The sequence below is a fragment of the Rhea pennata genome, chromosome 2 (assembly GCF_028389875.1).
Source record: "Rhea pennata isolate bPtePen1 chromosome 2, bPtePen1.pri, whole genome shotgun sequence".
Taxonomy (NCBI): domain Eukaryota; kingdom Metazoa; phylum Chordata; class Aves; order Rheiformes; family Rheidae; genus Rhea; species Rhea pennata.
The window spans coordinates 46,007,210-46,024,821 of NC_084664.1; the positions used below are offsets into that span (position 1 = coordinate 46,007,210).

The window sequence follows — 17,612 nt, forward strand, 5'->3', positions numbered from 1 at the left end:
TATAGTTTGAGTTGTGTATAAACTTTTTTTTCTGTAGTAACTCTGGGCTGAGAGTCTGTGTCTGCTACCTATCCTACTTGGCGAGCAGAAAAAATAAAGGCTGCGAAAGTTCTTTCCACAGTGTTTTGGTACCCAAGAAAACTGTTAAAACTGATTGTTTTGGTTGCTGATATGCTAATTTAAAAAAAAGAAAATACTGAATTTGTCTCTACCATGGAACCACTTTAATAAATTAGACAGTGAAATTCCTTTTTTCACTAACTGTATTTTTCTTTGCTGTGAATGTTTTGTTTTTCCACACACCTCTGCGGTACATATTGGTATTTCTCTAATTCAAAGTGAAGTTTCACTTGGTACAGTGATTTTTTTTTCTTTTATTTGTGCTATGTAGTTGATTCAGTATCTAAGTGTCTAGCAACTCGGTTGTAAATATTTCCCCAGAATCAGCCTTGACATTCAGCCCTAGTGTGCTTTGTTTGCTGTGTTTGCTTTAGAGTAAAATTGGAAAGCTAGGTTTAATAGATAGGAAGGACAGTAGTATAGAGTTATTGTTTAATAAATTGCATTTTACCAAAAGGAGCTTGACAAAAAAAATCTTTTTTTTCTAAAGCTTCAAATAAAAAAAGACAATTTATGTTGAATATTTAATAGCAGGAAGATGTTTAATTTTTTCATTGATCTTAGGATTATAGAAACTATTATGACCTTTTTGAGATGTGATTGTGTACTCTTTCATGAATGACTTTTGAGAAGAAAATAGTTATGCCCACTTTTTCCAATTTAATTATGATAGAACTTGAACTACTTGGGAAAAATATTGGGGAAAAAATGCAACATTTTTGTCAGACACAGGTACAGATAGATGTTTAAGGTGATAGTAGAACTGTTTGTCACATGGCAGGATTTACTGCACATATGCTATGCTGCACCAGCACAGGGTACTTCCCTGTATATTGTGAGGTTGCCCTGGGCTAGACTGTGGTTGGGAGGAGGTGACTGCTGCTGCTGCAGTAACTTGGGAAGGCTCTTCTCCATGGTCACTTGGCAGGGAAGATTGTCACTGGGAACAACACACTTATGTGATAGCCTTGCTGCTGCCATTACCAGGAGTGACAAATTAGGAATAAATAGTTTCCGTGGCCGAAGTGATTGATAGTCTGGGTTTTTTTTTTTTTTTTTTTTTTGTGTACTGAGGGTGGTAGGTTTCTGGTTTCCTTACAGGAAGGGAGGTTGTACTCTGCGAGCACAGTGAGTTCTATGTCTTGAGTTTTAAGTGCTTGTCCTACATGGAACTTCCACTTCCCGTAGCCTCAAGCTATTTTTGAAGGCTGCTGGGAAGGATTTGACTGACAAACCAATGTCTCCGTTCTTCTCTCTCAGTTAGAATGGTTACGACAAGAGCATTAGCCTCAATTTGTACATAGCTTCAGTTCCCTGTTTCTCAGTAGAGTTCTTACTACTCTTTTAAATTAAGTGAATTAACATTGGTTGTTACACTGATAACTTTTTATTAAGTTTCCATAGTCACTCCTTGTAACTAACATACTGTTTTTATTCTAGCAATAAAAGTCATGAAGGGGACAAATTCATTGCAGCTCCACCTTCTTCACCTTTGAAGAAACAGGAATTAGAAAACTTAAGGCAAGTAAATAATATATTCACAAGTAAACGAACCTCTCAGACTGTGGTATGATAATCTGGAGTAATTGTTTGCTTTCTATTACTGCTTTTCCTAAAGTTTGGGACTTTCAAAGTTGCATTGTAGGTGTTAATCTAAGGATAAGTTATTTTTTTACAGGTATGTGCTTCCCTTTCTCAAGGCTTTGAATCAGAAGGACTAGAAACCGCTCAGAATTTTAATTCAGGTGGTAGATCGGTCTGTGTTTGGTCCTGCTCCTATAGGCCTCCCAAAAACAGAAAATCAAGTCCCATAAATGACAAAGCTGGAAATCTGATGATAGCTTAAGTAATTGGAGGAAAGGCTGGAAATTACTGTTTGGTACCTTTTCCATTTAAGGCCTTGGTAAGGCTAGTTTGAATGTTTGCCCCTGTTACATGATTCTTAGATGGAAGAAAAACAAGAAGTAAGAACAACTGTACTGCTTTCATGTCAAAATAGCGCCTCCAAAGAAACTGAATCAAAAGCTGTCTTTTTTGCATTAAGTAAAACTGCCACAATATTAAAAAAGAAAAAAGAAATATACATACCACTGAAAGGTTAAGACAACTAAAATGTTTTAAAATAATCTCATTGATGACTATTTTTCCCAGTTTACTGTGTCTGATAAGGTAGAATTTCTAAAGCCTTGTCTAGACTAGGATTTAAGTATGATGGTAGCATATGTGTGGGGGAGGGGAGATGGATATATGTGAGGGGGTGCTTTTTTCTTTTTTCCTTTTTTTTTTTCTCCCTCTCCACCACCCCTCTTAATTCTCACCTACGCAAGGGGCACAATCTTTTACTTCTTCCTCTTCATCTCTGTTCATTCCCAGCTTTGTCTTGTAGATGTTTTAATTCTCAGTGTAGTTCTTCCATGAGTGATTATGAGGTACTGTAAGCTGACAAAACACTAGACATGCTTGGTTTGTCGTAGCTCATGAATTTTCTATCTCTTTTGCATTTTTGAGAGAGATACTTAGAGTAAGGAAGTTTGCACATAATATGCTCATTTGTCCAAGTTTTGTGATTTTGTTACTGATTCATTATTTTTAATCTTAGAAAAATGCCTTTTCACCTCAGAAACCCTAAGTTACTATGGAGTCTTCACAGTTGTTGTTTTTTGTTTGCTGTGGAACTGCATAGACAACTGAAAACAGGTCTGAGACAAATGTGAGGGTGACAGCAGATGACAGGGCTAATCAGGAAAAATGAAAGTAAGCTAGTATTTTTGATTTTGCTTTTGTAGCAGGCCAGTGTATGTATATGATTCCACTCTTTAGCGCGGTATAAAATACCTTGTGCTGCAGCTTGATTTTTGTCTCTGAGCCTTAAGTTTCTCAGCACCACAGTAATACAAGCATCCGTTCTGTTACTAGATTTGTTTCTTTTCACTGTTTAAGCTCTTAATTCCATGTGTAATATGTAATTCCTTCTAGAACAGGTGACATGAGACAATGATGGCAAAATAGAAGTACTCCTTTCAGCAGGTAGCTTTACTACCTGAAACAAATTGTGGTTTTTATAACTAGAAGGAAAAATTGCCTCTGTCCTGGTACTTGATTTCCTGCCATGAAGAACAGTGATAAAATGTGGCTCTTTTTCTTGTTCCCAAATATCCTTAAATTAGTTGTTCAGCAGTCTAAGTGCACTCCAAACAGAACAACTCCTGTGCATCCAAATGAGCATCATGTTATGTGGAACCTCTTTACTTTTCTGCAGCAAGATTACCACTTGCTGACAGTGTTACTAGTTTCAGGTGGCTGCCAGCCTGTTGAAAAGCACTCTTACTATGAAGCTGGCATCTGTTACAAAAGAAATCTGTTTTAAGGTTCCATTATGGACAAAGCATATAGCAATTTCCTATTTAAACTCTTGGGTAAACACTCTGTTTGAGCCTAACTCCAGGTAACCTGTGTTCTGTAATGACCAGCTTAACCTTTACTTTGTTCCAGTGTGGGTAGGAGACCTACTTGTATTTGTTTAAAGGCAGTGGAGCAGGAATCTGCGAGGAGACTTTTCTGGGACCTTGGTTATTTACTGTGAGGTGGTGCAAAAGTATGGTACTTGAAATGGAAAGTGTTGGGTTAAAAACAGGGGGTTTTGGTTTTGTGTGTGTGTGTGTGTGTTTTTTTTTTTTTTTTCCTAATCATTGAAAATGTGGTTGCCCCATGTCAAAATTACATGGTGTCACATTGTGTTTTTAAGTATGTAATCTTCTCTTTCGCAATTGGTTATTGTTTTCTACTGATGAAACCTGACAACTGTCAGGAAAAACTTGCCAGTTTAGGAAGAATTACTCTGCTTCTGGTAAAGAACATAAAAAGAAAGACAAAGCGTTGATTTATCTTTTGAAATACTTGCTTTGACCAGTAGTTAAATCCACAGGACTAGGCATCCCTGGAGCATGACTTCACAAAACTATTTCTAGGTTTCTGTATGTAGCTATGGAAAACAACATTTGGTAGACACAAATGTTAGTGTGTTTCTTCCAGTCTTGCTCACTGAGGAGCTAAGTAACAAGATGAAAACTCTTATCTGGGCAGGCAAAATTAAGAGAAATTTCTAAATATTAACAAGGATTATCATGAGATAAATATCTATGCACTTTTTATTCTGGTGCCAATGACTAGACTGAAAAATCTCCATTGTTTCCAGTACCGATACAGGGAATTTAAATGTGCTTTTTTAGATGTTTTTGTACAGGTGTATGTAGTAAAGATTTTTAAATGATGGACTTTTTTTAAGAACCATTTGGGAGCAAAGTAAAAATACCACCTAGACAAGTTTTATGTCCCCTCTCATTCATGTGCTACTTGGTAGTTGTCCTCATTTGTATGCCATTTGTTTGGTAATTGCACAAAAACTATTTGAACAGATTATTCTTATAACATGAAGTCCTTCAACTGAAAGGTTTTAAAGGTGAAAAGCAGACATCTGAGGACACCAAATGTTATTGCTTAAATTTTTGCATGGGAAGTAGAAATACTGATTCCCCCCCCCCCCCCCCCCGCATGCTAAGTTGTTTATAAACTGTCCTTCTCCTGGCTTCTCGTTCTCCAAGAAGCCAATTCAGCCATTTTGCTTTCAGCCTTTAATATGTTTCAATATGCTTGAACAGCCCTGTCCTCCCTGGATACATCGAGACCAAAGGAGACCTTGTAGACCACAGTTCTGTTTATTTCATTGTAAAAGGTGGATAGACGGCAACAGACCTTGGTACAGCCTTTTTCTCCTCAGGTTGAATAACTTTCTGTGAACACATTAATTTTCCCCTTTGAAGCTGGTAGAGGTAAAGGAGCAGTTTGATTAGCCTCTTTGTCCTCAGTAGATCTGAACTCTAAGCCCTTGCTGTAAGACACGTGATCCAGTTTTACCATCTTTTTCTTTCCTTTGACTTCTCCCTTGACCATCACTAGCCCATCACTGTGGTTTTTGTTGTTGCTGTTTTTAGTAAGTGTGTGTGTGTGTGTACACCCTATTACTGAACATGCTATTCCAGGAGCGATGCTATTGCTGCCAAGCCCACAGGTAACATGTGATGACCAGCTTCACCAGTTTGTCTCACCTCGTCTCCCCACCTACCTGGCATTGCCTCGCTTGCCTGTTCCGAGGCTGCGGTGGTCTGTTTGGCCCTAGCACAGTGCTGGAAGCTTACAACGATCATCTGTCACCGATTCACCCTCTCCTTCTTCACTCTCAACCACTGTGTAGTTGTCCTCCATCTCCCATTCAGTGATGCTGAATTTCCCCTTCCTCTGAATATACCCTAGGTATAATCTCCACCTACTTTTTTTTTTTGCTTCTGAGTATTTTTTTTTTTGGGGGTGTCTGTATCAAACCCGTTTTTTCTGATTAGTGATACTGTCCAGATGGTTTAGAAATGTTGTATTTGGTATCTTCCATAATAAACTTCCAGCAACTGGATTTGCCCTGGTTAGCCTTTTCCCTGTGGATTAAGCTAATTCAAATGTCTAGTTCAGGTTCTATAAACTTGCAGTCAGTGTGGGCTGACAAATCTTATTGCCTAGACCTATACAAGAGGTGGTTTGACATAATCTGGCAGTTTAAAAAAACATTTTTCTTTTTCCTAGGGCAAAGGCAGTTTTATTTAGGGAACGTAATGCTGGAAGTCTCCTGTGCTTAAAGGCAACCTGTGGAGTTTTGTCAGAATCCTGACTGGAGTGAAAAACTAGTTTGTCTTTTCCCTTGTGATGCAATTCTTCTGCTCTGGTTACCTGTCAGATCGCCTGAGCGTTTGCTTTAGCTCGTTCAACAATGAATCCAAGTGTGTGATGAGAATAATATTGCAAGTAAGGAAATGTGAATGTTTTCTTCTTCATTAGAGGACTGCGGTCAAAGAATCTTTTTGGCTCTTAAATGGTGATGAGCCCTTAGAGGGGAGGCTTTCGGTTTGACTGAACTGTTTCTTGTACGATTTGAACGTGCCTTTGTTTGAGTTTGTGTTCTCAAAAATAAAAGCAGACTTTAAAAAAAAGTTGTGATGAATAGAAGACAGATACCGAGTTAAAGGGCAGCAACCATCTTTACAGGCCTGGACATGTATACAAGGGTTTTTAGCTGATGAAACTTAGCATCTCTGCTTGTTTAGAAGTTGTATTTCCTTGAGGCAGAGAAGAAAAGAGGCCACTTGGAAGTAGGCCATTATACTGGTTTTTCTCTCCCCATCCCCCATTCCCTCCCTCTTCCCACAGTAGCAACCGTTCAGAAATATTTTAGGTTCAGGACTTGAGCTGGGGGGAAGCTTTCCTCTCTTTCTTGAAAGCTTTTGTATGTGTTCAGATTTGATGTGACATCTGGGCATGGTAAGGAGGAAGTGGGGGGTAGGGAGAAACACTGGAGAAGTTTCTTATCCTGCTTGTGCATAATTAAAGTGCATGCCTCCTGGGAAACAGGAATAAAGGCACCCCAGGTCCTGCCATGAATTACATGACTTACTGCTGGACCAAAAGTGGGCTTGACAGTTGCCAGAAGGTTGGCGCTGTAATAGCCCACCTACTGGCAGGGGAGTCGAAGGCTCTTCTTGCAAGGCTCCCAACATGAGACCTTGCTAAGAGGATCCCCTCATCCTGCCCGGAGCAGAGCAGAGTCCGTGTGCACAGCGAGGAGTCCCGGAGCAAAGCAGGCAAAGGTTTATGCCCTGAGGACAAGGCAGCCTGCGTGAATGATGTCTTACGAAGTGGAAAATATCCCCAAGCGCTTTGTGAAGGGGAGGCAAGGGATATGGAGGGGAAATGATTACAAGCTGTAAAGCTTGGCCTAATGATGACATCCTGAGGTGGGATTATTGTTTGAAGATGGAAGATGTGAGCAGTTAAGATTTCATTACAAGAGCTGTCAAAGATTTTGTGCTTTTGGAAACATGCAAAAGTCTGTGACAGCAACAAAATGCCACCTATCAATCAGACTCTTGACAGAGGATTACAGTTCTCAGTTTACCACAAAACTGGAAACTTCAAATTGTAACTACAATTCTATAAGGTTTTATTGTCTCCCTGTGTACAAACATTGTAAAAATACTAGTGTAAAATGTGTTACAATGTAATTGATTTTTGTAATGTATCTGCAGTTCAAGGAGATCTGTAGGATTGTATGTTACAAGAATCCACAGTCCGTTACCCGCGGCAGGATCAGAAGGGAATGGCAGAGAACTAGAAACACCAAAGGCAAAAAGAAGAGTGGGACAGAGAGACAGTAGGTTCATGGGGAAAGGTACCTCATTTGTGGTGAGGTCCATCTCTTTATCCCGTATTAATGGTCCAGATTTCAAAATCTTATTGAGCACGCACTGGTGGTCCTTGGTTTATACCTGTATAACACTGTATGTATCTCCCAGTTCAGAGCATGTGATTCAGGTAAAGAAAGACCGACTCCTTTCTTTTGTAGTTTAATATAAAAATATTACTGAGGATTTATTACTTTAGCACTTAAACATCTTTTGTTTTGCTGAAACCAAAGTGGAGTTGAGTGAGTGAGTTTCTGGACGGTTGCTGAGGAATGGAGATCTTTGCATTTTGTTTTAGTGAAAACCTGTGTTCCATTCAGTGACTACTTTTAGAGTGAAATGTGTTTTAAACCTAGCTCTTTTGCGCGTTTGCTGTTACTAGCTCACCGAGCATAGTTCAAGGGTGCTTTTTCTGAGAGGTATAATAATTCAGTAATAAAAAATTCTTCTTTCCTTGAACATAGGAGAATTTTCACTGGGAACTAAATGTTAATGTTGTGAAGTTGCATGGCATTTTACATTTGTTTGTGGATATTCCTTCCATTTATTCAACATCTTAACTTCATATTAAAAATGCTGTTCACTTTATATTATTGTTCTGCATAAATCAAATTTGAAATGTTAGTGTAGAAAATGAAATCAAATATTTAAAATTGAGTCATAGCAAGAATGAAGCAGTTTGTTCTTTTTCTATTTTTTTTTTTTTTTTACTCTGTATTTAAATAGCATTAGTATGGCTTTATCTGGATTTGCTGGACACTTATTTAATAAGAAATTGCACAGCTGCATTTGGAATTATAGAATTCTCTGTTAACATATTGGCTTTTTTCTCCTTCCCCTCCTTTTTTTTAATTTATTTTTTTCTCTCTTTTCTTCCCCTCCAGGTGCTCAATACTTGCCTGTAGTGCTTACGTTGCTCTGGCTTTGGGTGATAACCTTATGGCATTGAATCATGCAGATAAGCTGCTTCAGCAGCCAAAGTTGTCAGGGTCTCTAAAGTAAGTCTGACATGGTCACTTCTTCTTTCTCAGCCCTGTTTTTTTTTGCTGGAGAGAGCTGCGTTGAAACTACCAATGTCTGTAACTGCTTGCCAGTTCTGTATCTGATGCAAAGAATTGAATTGCTTGGCCTGCTCCTGTTGGTGGAGCTCTGACAAAATGTTCATTGACCCGCAGGAGTGCGAGTCCCCTTGCTTGTGTATGAATTCCACATAATTTGGATTCTACCACTGCTTTTCTTGCTGTGTGTGAATCTTCAGCCATAGTTCCCATTCAGTGGCAGGACTCTGGCCTGATTCACTGTGGGGCTGCATGTACGTGTGCTAGTGCAGCACGAGGGCAGGAATTAGCAGCTAGGTGCAGACAAGTCTTAGGTCATACGCAGGATGAAATATCTGAGAAATTTTTGTTATAGTAATGACACATTTCAAAGCATGTCCCACACAGAGCAAGCTGAAACACATGCTCATTGCTATATGCTGGCAGCATATACTCCAAAATGGTCCATGTTAATTAATTTCTTTAACTCTCATGCTTGAGACTGCTGCAGGAGATCATCTTTTGGTGCAATCATTCTGTAAGCAAGATTTTAGAGGAATTTGGAAGGTAACAAAAGACAGCCATATAGTTCCAGAAAGTTAGCTTTTGTGCAGGTCAGGAATACAGGAATACTGTAGATCAGGAATTTCTGCTTTAAGTGAAATAAATTGTATATAGGAAGTTATATGTGCTGTAACAAATCTAAAGTGAAAAGTTATTTTGGATGCTTGCTTGATTGTGGTAAAGATCCTTTTACCTTTCTGTTTGTGGCATAGATCAAATATTTTGCCTAATGCTTAGTAATTCATTACAACAAGCAATACAGTTGACTTGAAATGTACTGCAGACAGCCACATAGAACGAACGGGAACTTTTTTAATTCAACTTTTGTTTTAGATCAAATATTTGCAAACTAGCTATGCCCTTAATCGACAGGAATCCTTCTCTTTCTAAGTTGAAGGGAAAGTTGCTAATTAGCTGAACTAGAAATGTCAAACATCAAAATTGTTTGACTGTTTTGCAAGAACTGCAATTGCAAAGGCATTTGTGCCCTATGGACAAGCCTGTGTAGTTGCTGTCCTTTAGAAATTTGCAGTGCAGCTGCCTTGCAGAATTAACTTAGTTGTTATTGAATGCAGTGTGACTTAAGATCTCAATTTATACATGTATCAATGTCTCTGGGGTGTTTCTGTAAGGATTGCTTTTTACTTCTCTGATACAAAGCCATACTACTGTATGGCAATTCCTGTGTATGAATTGCTTGTCATTATTCAGGTGCAGAACTTCTGCGAAGTTTGGGCCTAAAATCAGCAAATAGCAGAGCTAGGTATTAGGGCAATACTTCTGTGAGTGAGCTAATTTCTGTCTTAACATCTAAGCCATAGAAATCGATACTTAAATTTGAGTTTAAATTTAGAATTTGAATCTTCATGTACCTGTCTCACGTAACAGTGAGTCAGGAGGTTGTTACACTGACATCTGTACCTGACTCTTTGGTTTTGCAGGTTTCTTGGGCATTTGTATGCAGCAGAAGCTCTCATCTCTCTAGACAGAATATCTGATGCCATCACTCACTTGAACCCTGAGAACGTCACTGATGTTTCCCTGGGGATCTCTTCAAATGAGCAAGATCAAGGTTAATGAATCCACACTTGATTACAACTGGTTGTGCTTTCAGCTGCCTTCCTGCTCTAAGTTTCTGTATACAAAATAGTGATTTTTTTAAAGACATCTTGTTGTGAAAACTTAAGTTTTTTTTTCCAAGCTTTCTTCATTTCCTGCTTTTTTTGGTTTGTCTTTTGCATGTTCATCATTTCTTTGAAGCAGCTAATGCTTTAATATAAATAGGACTGTGTATTGTAGTGTTCTGGCTTGTTGAAGCATCATTTTTGAAAGCTTCTTTTGTTAAATATACAATTACCATTAAGCTTGGACTTCCTACCTTATCTCTTCCAGCTCTTTAGTCTCTAAACCAGGCTTTGGAGTATGAGTCAAGTCCACTTACTCCGTTTATTGAGAGATAGGAATGGGGAGAACATAGTTAATCTACATCTTAATCTTCTTGCAACACTTCCAGTTGGGAGTGTGTATTCTGTAACAGAAAACTACTTCAGAGCTCATCTGTGTAATTAGTTCTGCAGCAGCTCTGATCCAAGTGATGTGTCTGCAATTTAATTACCCATCTGCAGATCCAGAAAGATCTTAGAGAAGTAAAATGTTAAGGATAAAAAGCCTTTGGTGATGTAAACTTTAGAACAGATACACTCTGCTTCTTCAATGTCAGACCCTGAAGGGAGAATCAAATTTGTGTTTGCTGTCACGAAACTGTACTTTTTGTAATAAGCTTTTGTGGTTTTTTTTTGTTTGTTTTTGTTTTTGTTTGATTTTTAGGGTCTGACAAAGGAGAAAATGAGGCAATGGAATCTTGTAAGTACCAGCCATCATATTCAGCAGAGTACTGAAACTTATTTTGGCCAGCTCAGGCTGAAAATGTGATTTTTTTTTTTTTTTTTTTGATTGCAGCTGGCAAGCAGACCCCCCAGTGTTATCCCAGCTCAGTCACATCTGCACGAACAATGATGTTGTTTAACCTTGGAAGCGCTTACTGCTTGAGGAGCGAATATGACAAAGCTCGGAAGTGTCTCCATCAGGTATGTAAAACAAACCTCACAACAGCTTAATAGACAAATATGCTGCTGTCAGTGCCCTTCGCATCACTGCAAATGCTGTTAATTTCTTAAGTCAGGCTTACTTGTTGACTTGGGTGTGATGGGAGTTCTCCTTTCTCTCCATGACCGATCTATGTTAGTTAAATTTAAGGGTGTTGCAAACTTCTTATTTGTGTAAACAGTTCAGTATGACAGTGCAAGTTTGGTGTGTGGTGTGATTTCCCCCTCCCTCCTCCCCGCTTGCCTTAGATCACATCAAAGTAGTGGAACATGACTAAAAACCATTTCACATTTTTAATCTTTTTCTAATGGTCCAATAATTATTGTATTTCAGGGGAGAAAGTTCTTGTTTGTTTTAAAATAGTTTACTTTGCAGTTGTTCATTCAAAAAACCACCTGAGAGACTTTTTGAAGAACAGTATTTGTATGATAGTTCAGAGTTTTTAAGCCAGGTAGTACAGCAGGTCAGGTCCTGGATGCTTGCGGATATTAACCTTTTGCATGAAAATTGTTTTGAGACAGAAAACAGTGATTGCCTAAGTTTCCAGAATAAGCTTATATACATAATCTCATGCACGTGCTCTCGCTTTCACTCTCACTTTGCTTTTTGAGGGGGAGGGGCCTCAGGAAAGGGATTGATTTTTGGATTTCATTTTCCCTAATTCTTATAGTGCCGTAGTTCTCCCTAACCTCTAAGAAGAGTTCAGATTCTGGAGGGATGAAAAAGATTCTGTGTCAATGGTCAGATTGGGTCCCCAGTAAGATCTGCTGAAACCAGCTCTGTTGGAGCTGCTCACTCCCTCTCTTTGATTAGACCCATGTCTGTAGGTGTTAAATCTTGAACTGCCAGATACGAAAGAAAGTATAGACCAGTTTTCCCTGACCAGTTTTAAGTGGATGGCCAGATCAGCTGATAGTTATTTAGCTTGTTAACTAAATGGTTTCTTTTGATATTAAAAAGTGAGCAGCTCTGCCATCAGCTTCATTTAGAAAGATGTAGACACAAGTATGAGGTATCCCTATAACAAATCATCATCTTGGACCTGTTTTTATGGAATCAGTCCTGTTACATTTTTGTCATTTGTACGGATGTTTTCCCTCTTTCTCAGAAGCTGGGTCAGTCTTGAACACTATTTGTACAACTCAATAGAGACAAATGTATGTTTTGTTTTGCTTTTATTTTTTGTTCCCCTGCCCCCTCCCCCCCCCCCCCCCCCGCCTGCTAGACTAAGCATTTACGGAAAAGTTGGACTTGCAGGATTTAATCTTACTGAGATCATGAGTCATCCTTGTACTGGCAATATCAAATGTTCACATTTGAAATGTGGCTGAAAATAGCAAGTTGCAGAGGTGGGGGAAGAGAACTGAGTTCTAAGAGTCTCACCCTGCTCGCCTTGTCCTTTTTGCTTCAGTTCATGGCTGGGCATTTCCCAGCAGAACCACTGTGATACTTAACCACAAATATGATGATGATCAGTGACCTGGCAAGAGGCAATGCAAAGGATAAGGAGGAGGAGTATAACACTTTCCTTTCAGAGGACTAGTAGTACTCTTTCGTCCCCATTTCTACTAAGACTTAAAAGTGAAGAGGATCCTTTTGTTTGAATGGGAGGGAATGAGAAGCTGAGTCTGGTGATACATGGCTTGACTTCAGGTGTAGAAGCTGGTGAGACAGAGTGGGAGCGATGGCTGGGGGCAGTTCTGCTGAGTTGAGTTGTTTGGAGGCCCTCAGCTCCCATGGCCTGTCAGCAGAAGCTTGAGGACTTAGCTGCAAGCCGAATTAAATTTGTGGCATGTGCCCGGTATACAGTAGATCCAGGATAGCAAGTTGGACATGGAGCTAATGTAGAAGATAGCCTGCTGGACTTCATAGCTGAAAAGAATTTTATATGGAAAGCTACTGAATCATCCTTCAGCATTAAAAGTTAATGTTAGAGCAAGGGAGATTGTGTTCACCTGTCATCTCACCAGAAAACTGTCTGTAGACCGGCCCAAGAATTACTGACTCGTATTGACAAAAGCATAGAGCAGATGGTGCTGCTAATTAGTGTGAGAAACAATCTTACAAGGCAGATAATCTTTCAGTCTCTCCTTGCATGTATGAAGCTGATGGAGTGTATTAGTTTAGAAGAATCTTCTCTTGGTTTATTAATTTGTCTTCTCCCCTCCCCCCACCATGATGCCAGCAGTCCTGTCAAGTGTCTCTTTCTTTAAGCAGGACATTTGTGTCTTTAGCACTTGTTCTCCCCATCTTCTTCTTCTTTTGCTATAGGCTGCTTCGCTGATCCATCCCAAAGAGATCCCTCCAGAGGCTATTCTGCTGGCTGTGTATCTTGAATTACAGAATGGTAAAGAGCTTGCTTATTCTTTCCCTAATATTATAAAACTTTACATATATGTAAACTGTAATGTTGAATAGAACTTCTGGCATTTTTAATATTACAGATTTTTTTTCTTTGAAGTTTGCAATTAACATTCTTAAGTTTTGAAATGTACTGTAGACTTAGATTTGGGAGTTATGGGGAGGAGGGTCGTGTTACCGTTTGTAGTCTACACTGTGCCAGTATTTTGAATCACACCCTTCAGGCCTTGTTGCCACTTTATATTGCTATGGCCCCACATACCTACCCTCTGCTTCCATAGGGTCATTGGAAGAGCGTTTGCGAATGTTTGATTTCTTACGGCTTCCTAACAGCATTTTGGTACAAGACAGTTGGCCTCAAATACTGACTGACCGTTCCTACTGCTAAGCCTGAAAAACTGTTTATTGCAATCCTTATACAATCCTGACTTTCTAAACTTTTATCTGCGGGGTCAAGATCTTCCATGCTTTGTCCAGAAATCAGTGGCATTGGAAAGGCTCAGTAAAACCCCATCAAAACTGAAGATTGAGTAGTGGGGGGTTGTGTGTCCTTGACGAGGTTTGTACTGTAAAAAGAGGGCTTGAAAGAAGTCTCATAAAAGGCAGTGACTGAAATACAAGCTTTACAAAGAAGCCATGTCAAGGGCTATGGAGCAAGTGCAGTAACAAAGCCTGTAACATTGGTAACTGCCTGTTCTAAAACCCTTTTTGAAGGGTCACTCTGTTTTCGTGAAAAACCTACATGAGGAGGAGCTGGAAACCTTGTACCTGAGCTGTGCAGTGTGAGGAGACAGGTACATTGAAGCTACTGCGGGCATGTCCCTGGGGCTTAATATCCGAGTGCTATGAAATGCTCAATGTACTTGTTCCCCTTTAGCTAGCTATCTAGTATTATAAGCGAGGGGAGGACTTGAGTAGTTGGACTCAGAATTGAGATTTTTTTTTTATAAAAGGTTCTCTTACACAAATGTTCTCAAGTTGGAATTTTGAATTTTGGAAAAAAAAAATCTGTTCCTCTAAACAAAAAGTACAGAGCAGAAGAGTATGAAGTGGGATTTCCCTCCTCCTAAACAAAACTTAAAGGGACTAAAGACTCTGTTTTGTTCCACAGATGGCAAAGCTTTTGTAGAAGGATAGTATTTGATAAGAGGAAGAAATTTGCTTTTTTATAACTTGCCACTTTCTCTTACAGTTTTATAGATTTCATTTTTAACAAAGAGCTATTTTTTCCAATTATATTTTTGTTTAATTGATGTTCCAATGTAGTTCAAAGCTGTTTTTCTTCTTTTAAGAACAGTTGAAACTTGCAGTAGTGCCAGTATTGTTGAGCTGTGAGGAACTGGTGATCCAGAGTCTCACTGTGCGCATGGGAGTGAGGTGCCTGTCAGGAGTGCAGAAAGTGCTGTGGTGTCTTCTAGCTCTGAGGTTAAATCTTGGTTTCTCTTGTGAAGTGTTGCTAAGACCAGGTAGAATCAATACTGCTGTTTGTTATAAGTAAGTTTACTTCTGTTTAATATGTTTGTAATGTCTCTATCAGCATTTCTTTGAACAGAAAGAGTGCTAGTGCAGATGGTCCAGACCCAGCACTGGCAGGGAATTGAATCCACAGCTCCTCAGCAGTGATCTGAGGACAGCAATCAGTGAACCAGTTGCATCATTTAAAGGTGGTGTTTTTAACTGAAACTTGTCTTGTAGGTAACACTCAGCTGGCCTTGCAGATCATCAAGAGAAACCAGCTTCTCCCTTCTGTGAAAACACTCTCTGATATGCGGAAGAAGCCTGTTTTTCAGCCAGTCCACTCAATCCAGCCCATTCAGATGCCAGCTTTCACCACTGTTCAAAGGAAGTGAGGTCCTGCTTGAACCTGCTGCTGCCCTTCCCATGAGGGCCTGGGATTTTGTATATTTTTTTTAACCTAGGACACCTGGATACCAGGATTACTAGCGTGTGTTCATTTGTGTAAATTTTTAATAAAACACTTGAACAAAAGGGCATGCTTGGAGGTGTTCGTAGAAGTTATTGACCTCTATTCCTTTTAAAAAATATAGCTGTTTTTTAAACATGAATGACAAGTTTCATTAACCCCTTTCTTTGCTACTTACATAGTATTTAAGTTTTGTCTTTTCTCATAGGAATAAATGAGACGGTGCTGTGTGTGGCAGCAGTAAACAGGAGGGGTATGTGCAGGACAGTGCTGGCTCCCAGCTGGACTAACTTGTTGCTTGCCTGTGTTCAGAAGGAGGGAGGACACAGTGGTGCAGGTACAGCAGCATGTGCTGGGGGTTGTCCTTGTTCTTGGGAAAGTTGCTCCAGCTTTAGCTCAACCCAGAGGGTGTAAAACAACAGCATTTAACAAGGAACCTCTGCTTGCTTACAGCAAACACCGTAGAAGAAAGGAGCCTTCATGCCTTGGGGCTTTATCTAGTCATGCGCTATCAGGGTGTGGGTGGAATGCAGTGACTCTTTCTCCTTGCATCCCCTCCCTGGCTGTTTTGCGTGGTTTTAGCTATTCTGAGACTTTGTCCAGATAATCTCCCACAGGGAGCTGGGATAGCGCCTTATCTCAGTGTGCTGCCTCGCTGCTAGCAGTGTACTTTGCCTCCAGCCCCTCACAGTGCCTGGAAGGGGAAGGTCACTTTCCCAAGTGGTGTTAGGACAACACAGGCCACCTGGGCTATACAGGTCCAGCAAGTTCTGCTCTCCAGGCTTAACTTGAGCATTGGCACCTTTACAGTCATGGAGGTGAGGGCCCTGCTAAGAGCTTGAACAAACCACAGACAACAAAAGGAACAGAAAGTTTATTAAACAATATGCAAATTCCAGAATAACTACAGCTACTGGTCTCATGGTTTTCCTTGTGCAGGATACTAGCAATCAACTAACAGGATAATATTCTCCTTAAAACAGCTTTGACATGTATGCACACACAACCTCCCCTCCCCCCCTCCCCCCCAAACCCTGAACACAGTGGGAGAGTGAAGAATTGCTGCCATTCTTCTCTTAAACAGGTAATTGCTTTTCAAGACTTTTGCAGTCATGACCAGCTCCTCCAATTATTTCACTCACTTTCCTATCAGTTGATGCAGGCAAGGGCACTTCTCCTTGTCTTTTGTCAGGAGGGGAAAAATTCGGTCTGAATTTTTAACAGTGATATTCAGGAAGGAGAGATGGATATATTTTCTTTCTAAAAGGAGAGGACACCAACTTGAAAAATGTATCAGCTCTCCAAGTAGATTGACTGATGAAATACAAAAAGGTTGAAGATACTTGCTGTGTGGTCTTGGCTCCTGAATAGGGAAGATTCTTCTCCTGCTCTCCAGCCCCCACCAGGAATGCAGGGTATTCACATGCAAAAAACTGCGGCTGCCTGGTTTCAGCATTTCCCAGCTCTGCCCGGAGGCACGCAGCAGTGCCCTGGGGCTCCAGCAGTGCCCTGGGGCTCCGCAGAGGCTGCAGCCCTTCTGCCCCGGCTCCCGCACTTCTCCCTGCAGCGGCGTTTGCATGTGAGCGGAACCAGCCACCCCGGACGCCTCGGTAACCCAGACTGCACCTCAGGGCTGCAGGCACCACAGCTGCTTCAGGGCTTCTGCCTCTGCTACACTGCTACTCACCTGAGCCGTTTGTGCTGGTGGCTGCTTCAGATGTTTAGTTTTTAAATACACAGACCCTGCCCCCCCCCCCCCAAAAAAAAAGAAAAACTAGAGCCAGGAGCCTGCTCGCACCCCTCTGCCCTGGGGCAGGGGCCAGGGCTGGCGGCCGTGCTCCCTCTCTGCCAGTTCCCTGGAAGGTGCGGGGGCTTCGCCATCCCTTCCTCCTTTCCACTTACAGCACTGTTTCTTTTCACCACCTTTTCCAAAGTAGTAAGGAGAAGGTGCTGGTGTGGTGTTGCTTCACACGCTCACTCAGAGAGCATTGCTTTCAGTTGCAAAGGTGGGTAAGCAGAGCCCTGCAGGTGGGTCTACCATGGTTTATCGGGAACTTTTGGCAAATCACTAGGGGGGGAGAGGAGGAGAAAGGGAGGGGGAGGGGGAAAATCACAGGGAGTACAGGTGGGGAGCTTAGTAACAAAACACTTGCTCCAGTCATGAAAGCAAGGCTATTAAAAAAAAAATTTAAGCCCCCCAAAATTGACACCGCCTTA

At 40.6% G+C, this 17,612-nt stretch overlaps 1 protein-coding gene across 3 annotated transcripts in view; it reads left to right on the plus strand.

Moving 5' to 3' along the window:
- Positions 1 to 15,463, plus strand: part of CNOT10 (CCR4-NOT transcription complex subunit 10) — a 36,989-nt gene extending 21,526 nt beyond the window's left edge. The window contains exons 13-20 of one of the 3 annotated variants that reach the window (XR_009957601.1): positions 1,561 to 1,641; positions 8,288 to 8,401; positions 9,946 to 10,076; positions 10,832 to 10,867; positions 10,964 to 11,091; positions 13,382 to 13,457; positions 13,753 to 14,265; positions 14,764 to 15,260. Coding sequence is in view for 1 of the 3 variants with exons in the window: in XM_062569379.1 (XP_062425363.1) it covers positions 1,561 to 1,641; positions 8,288 to 8,401; positions 9,946 to 10,076; positions 10,832 to 10,867; positions 10,964 to 11,091; positions 13,382 to 13,457; positions 15,167 to 15,321 (721 nt within the window). In the remaining 2 variants the exon portion in view is untranslated. Of the gene's footprint in view, positions 1 to 1,560; positions 1,642 to 8,287; positions 8,402 to 9,945; positions 10,077 to 10,831; positions 10,868 to 10,963; positions 11,092 to 13,381; positions 13,458 to 13,752; positions 14,266 to 14,763 lie in introns of all 3 variants that reach the window. The other 2 variants (XR_009957602.1, XM_062569379.1) reach the window with 2 other exon arrangements.
- The last annotated feature ends 2,149 nt before the right edge of the window (positions 15,464 to 17,612 follow it).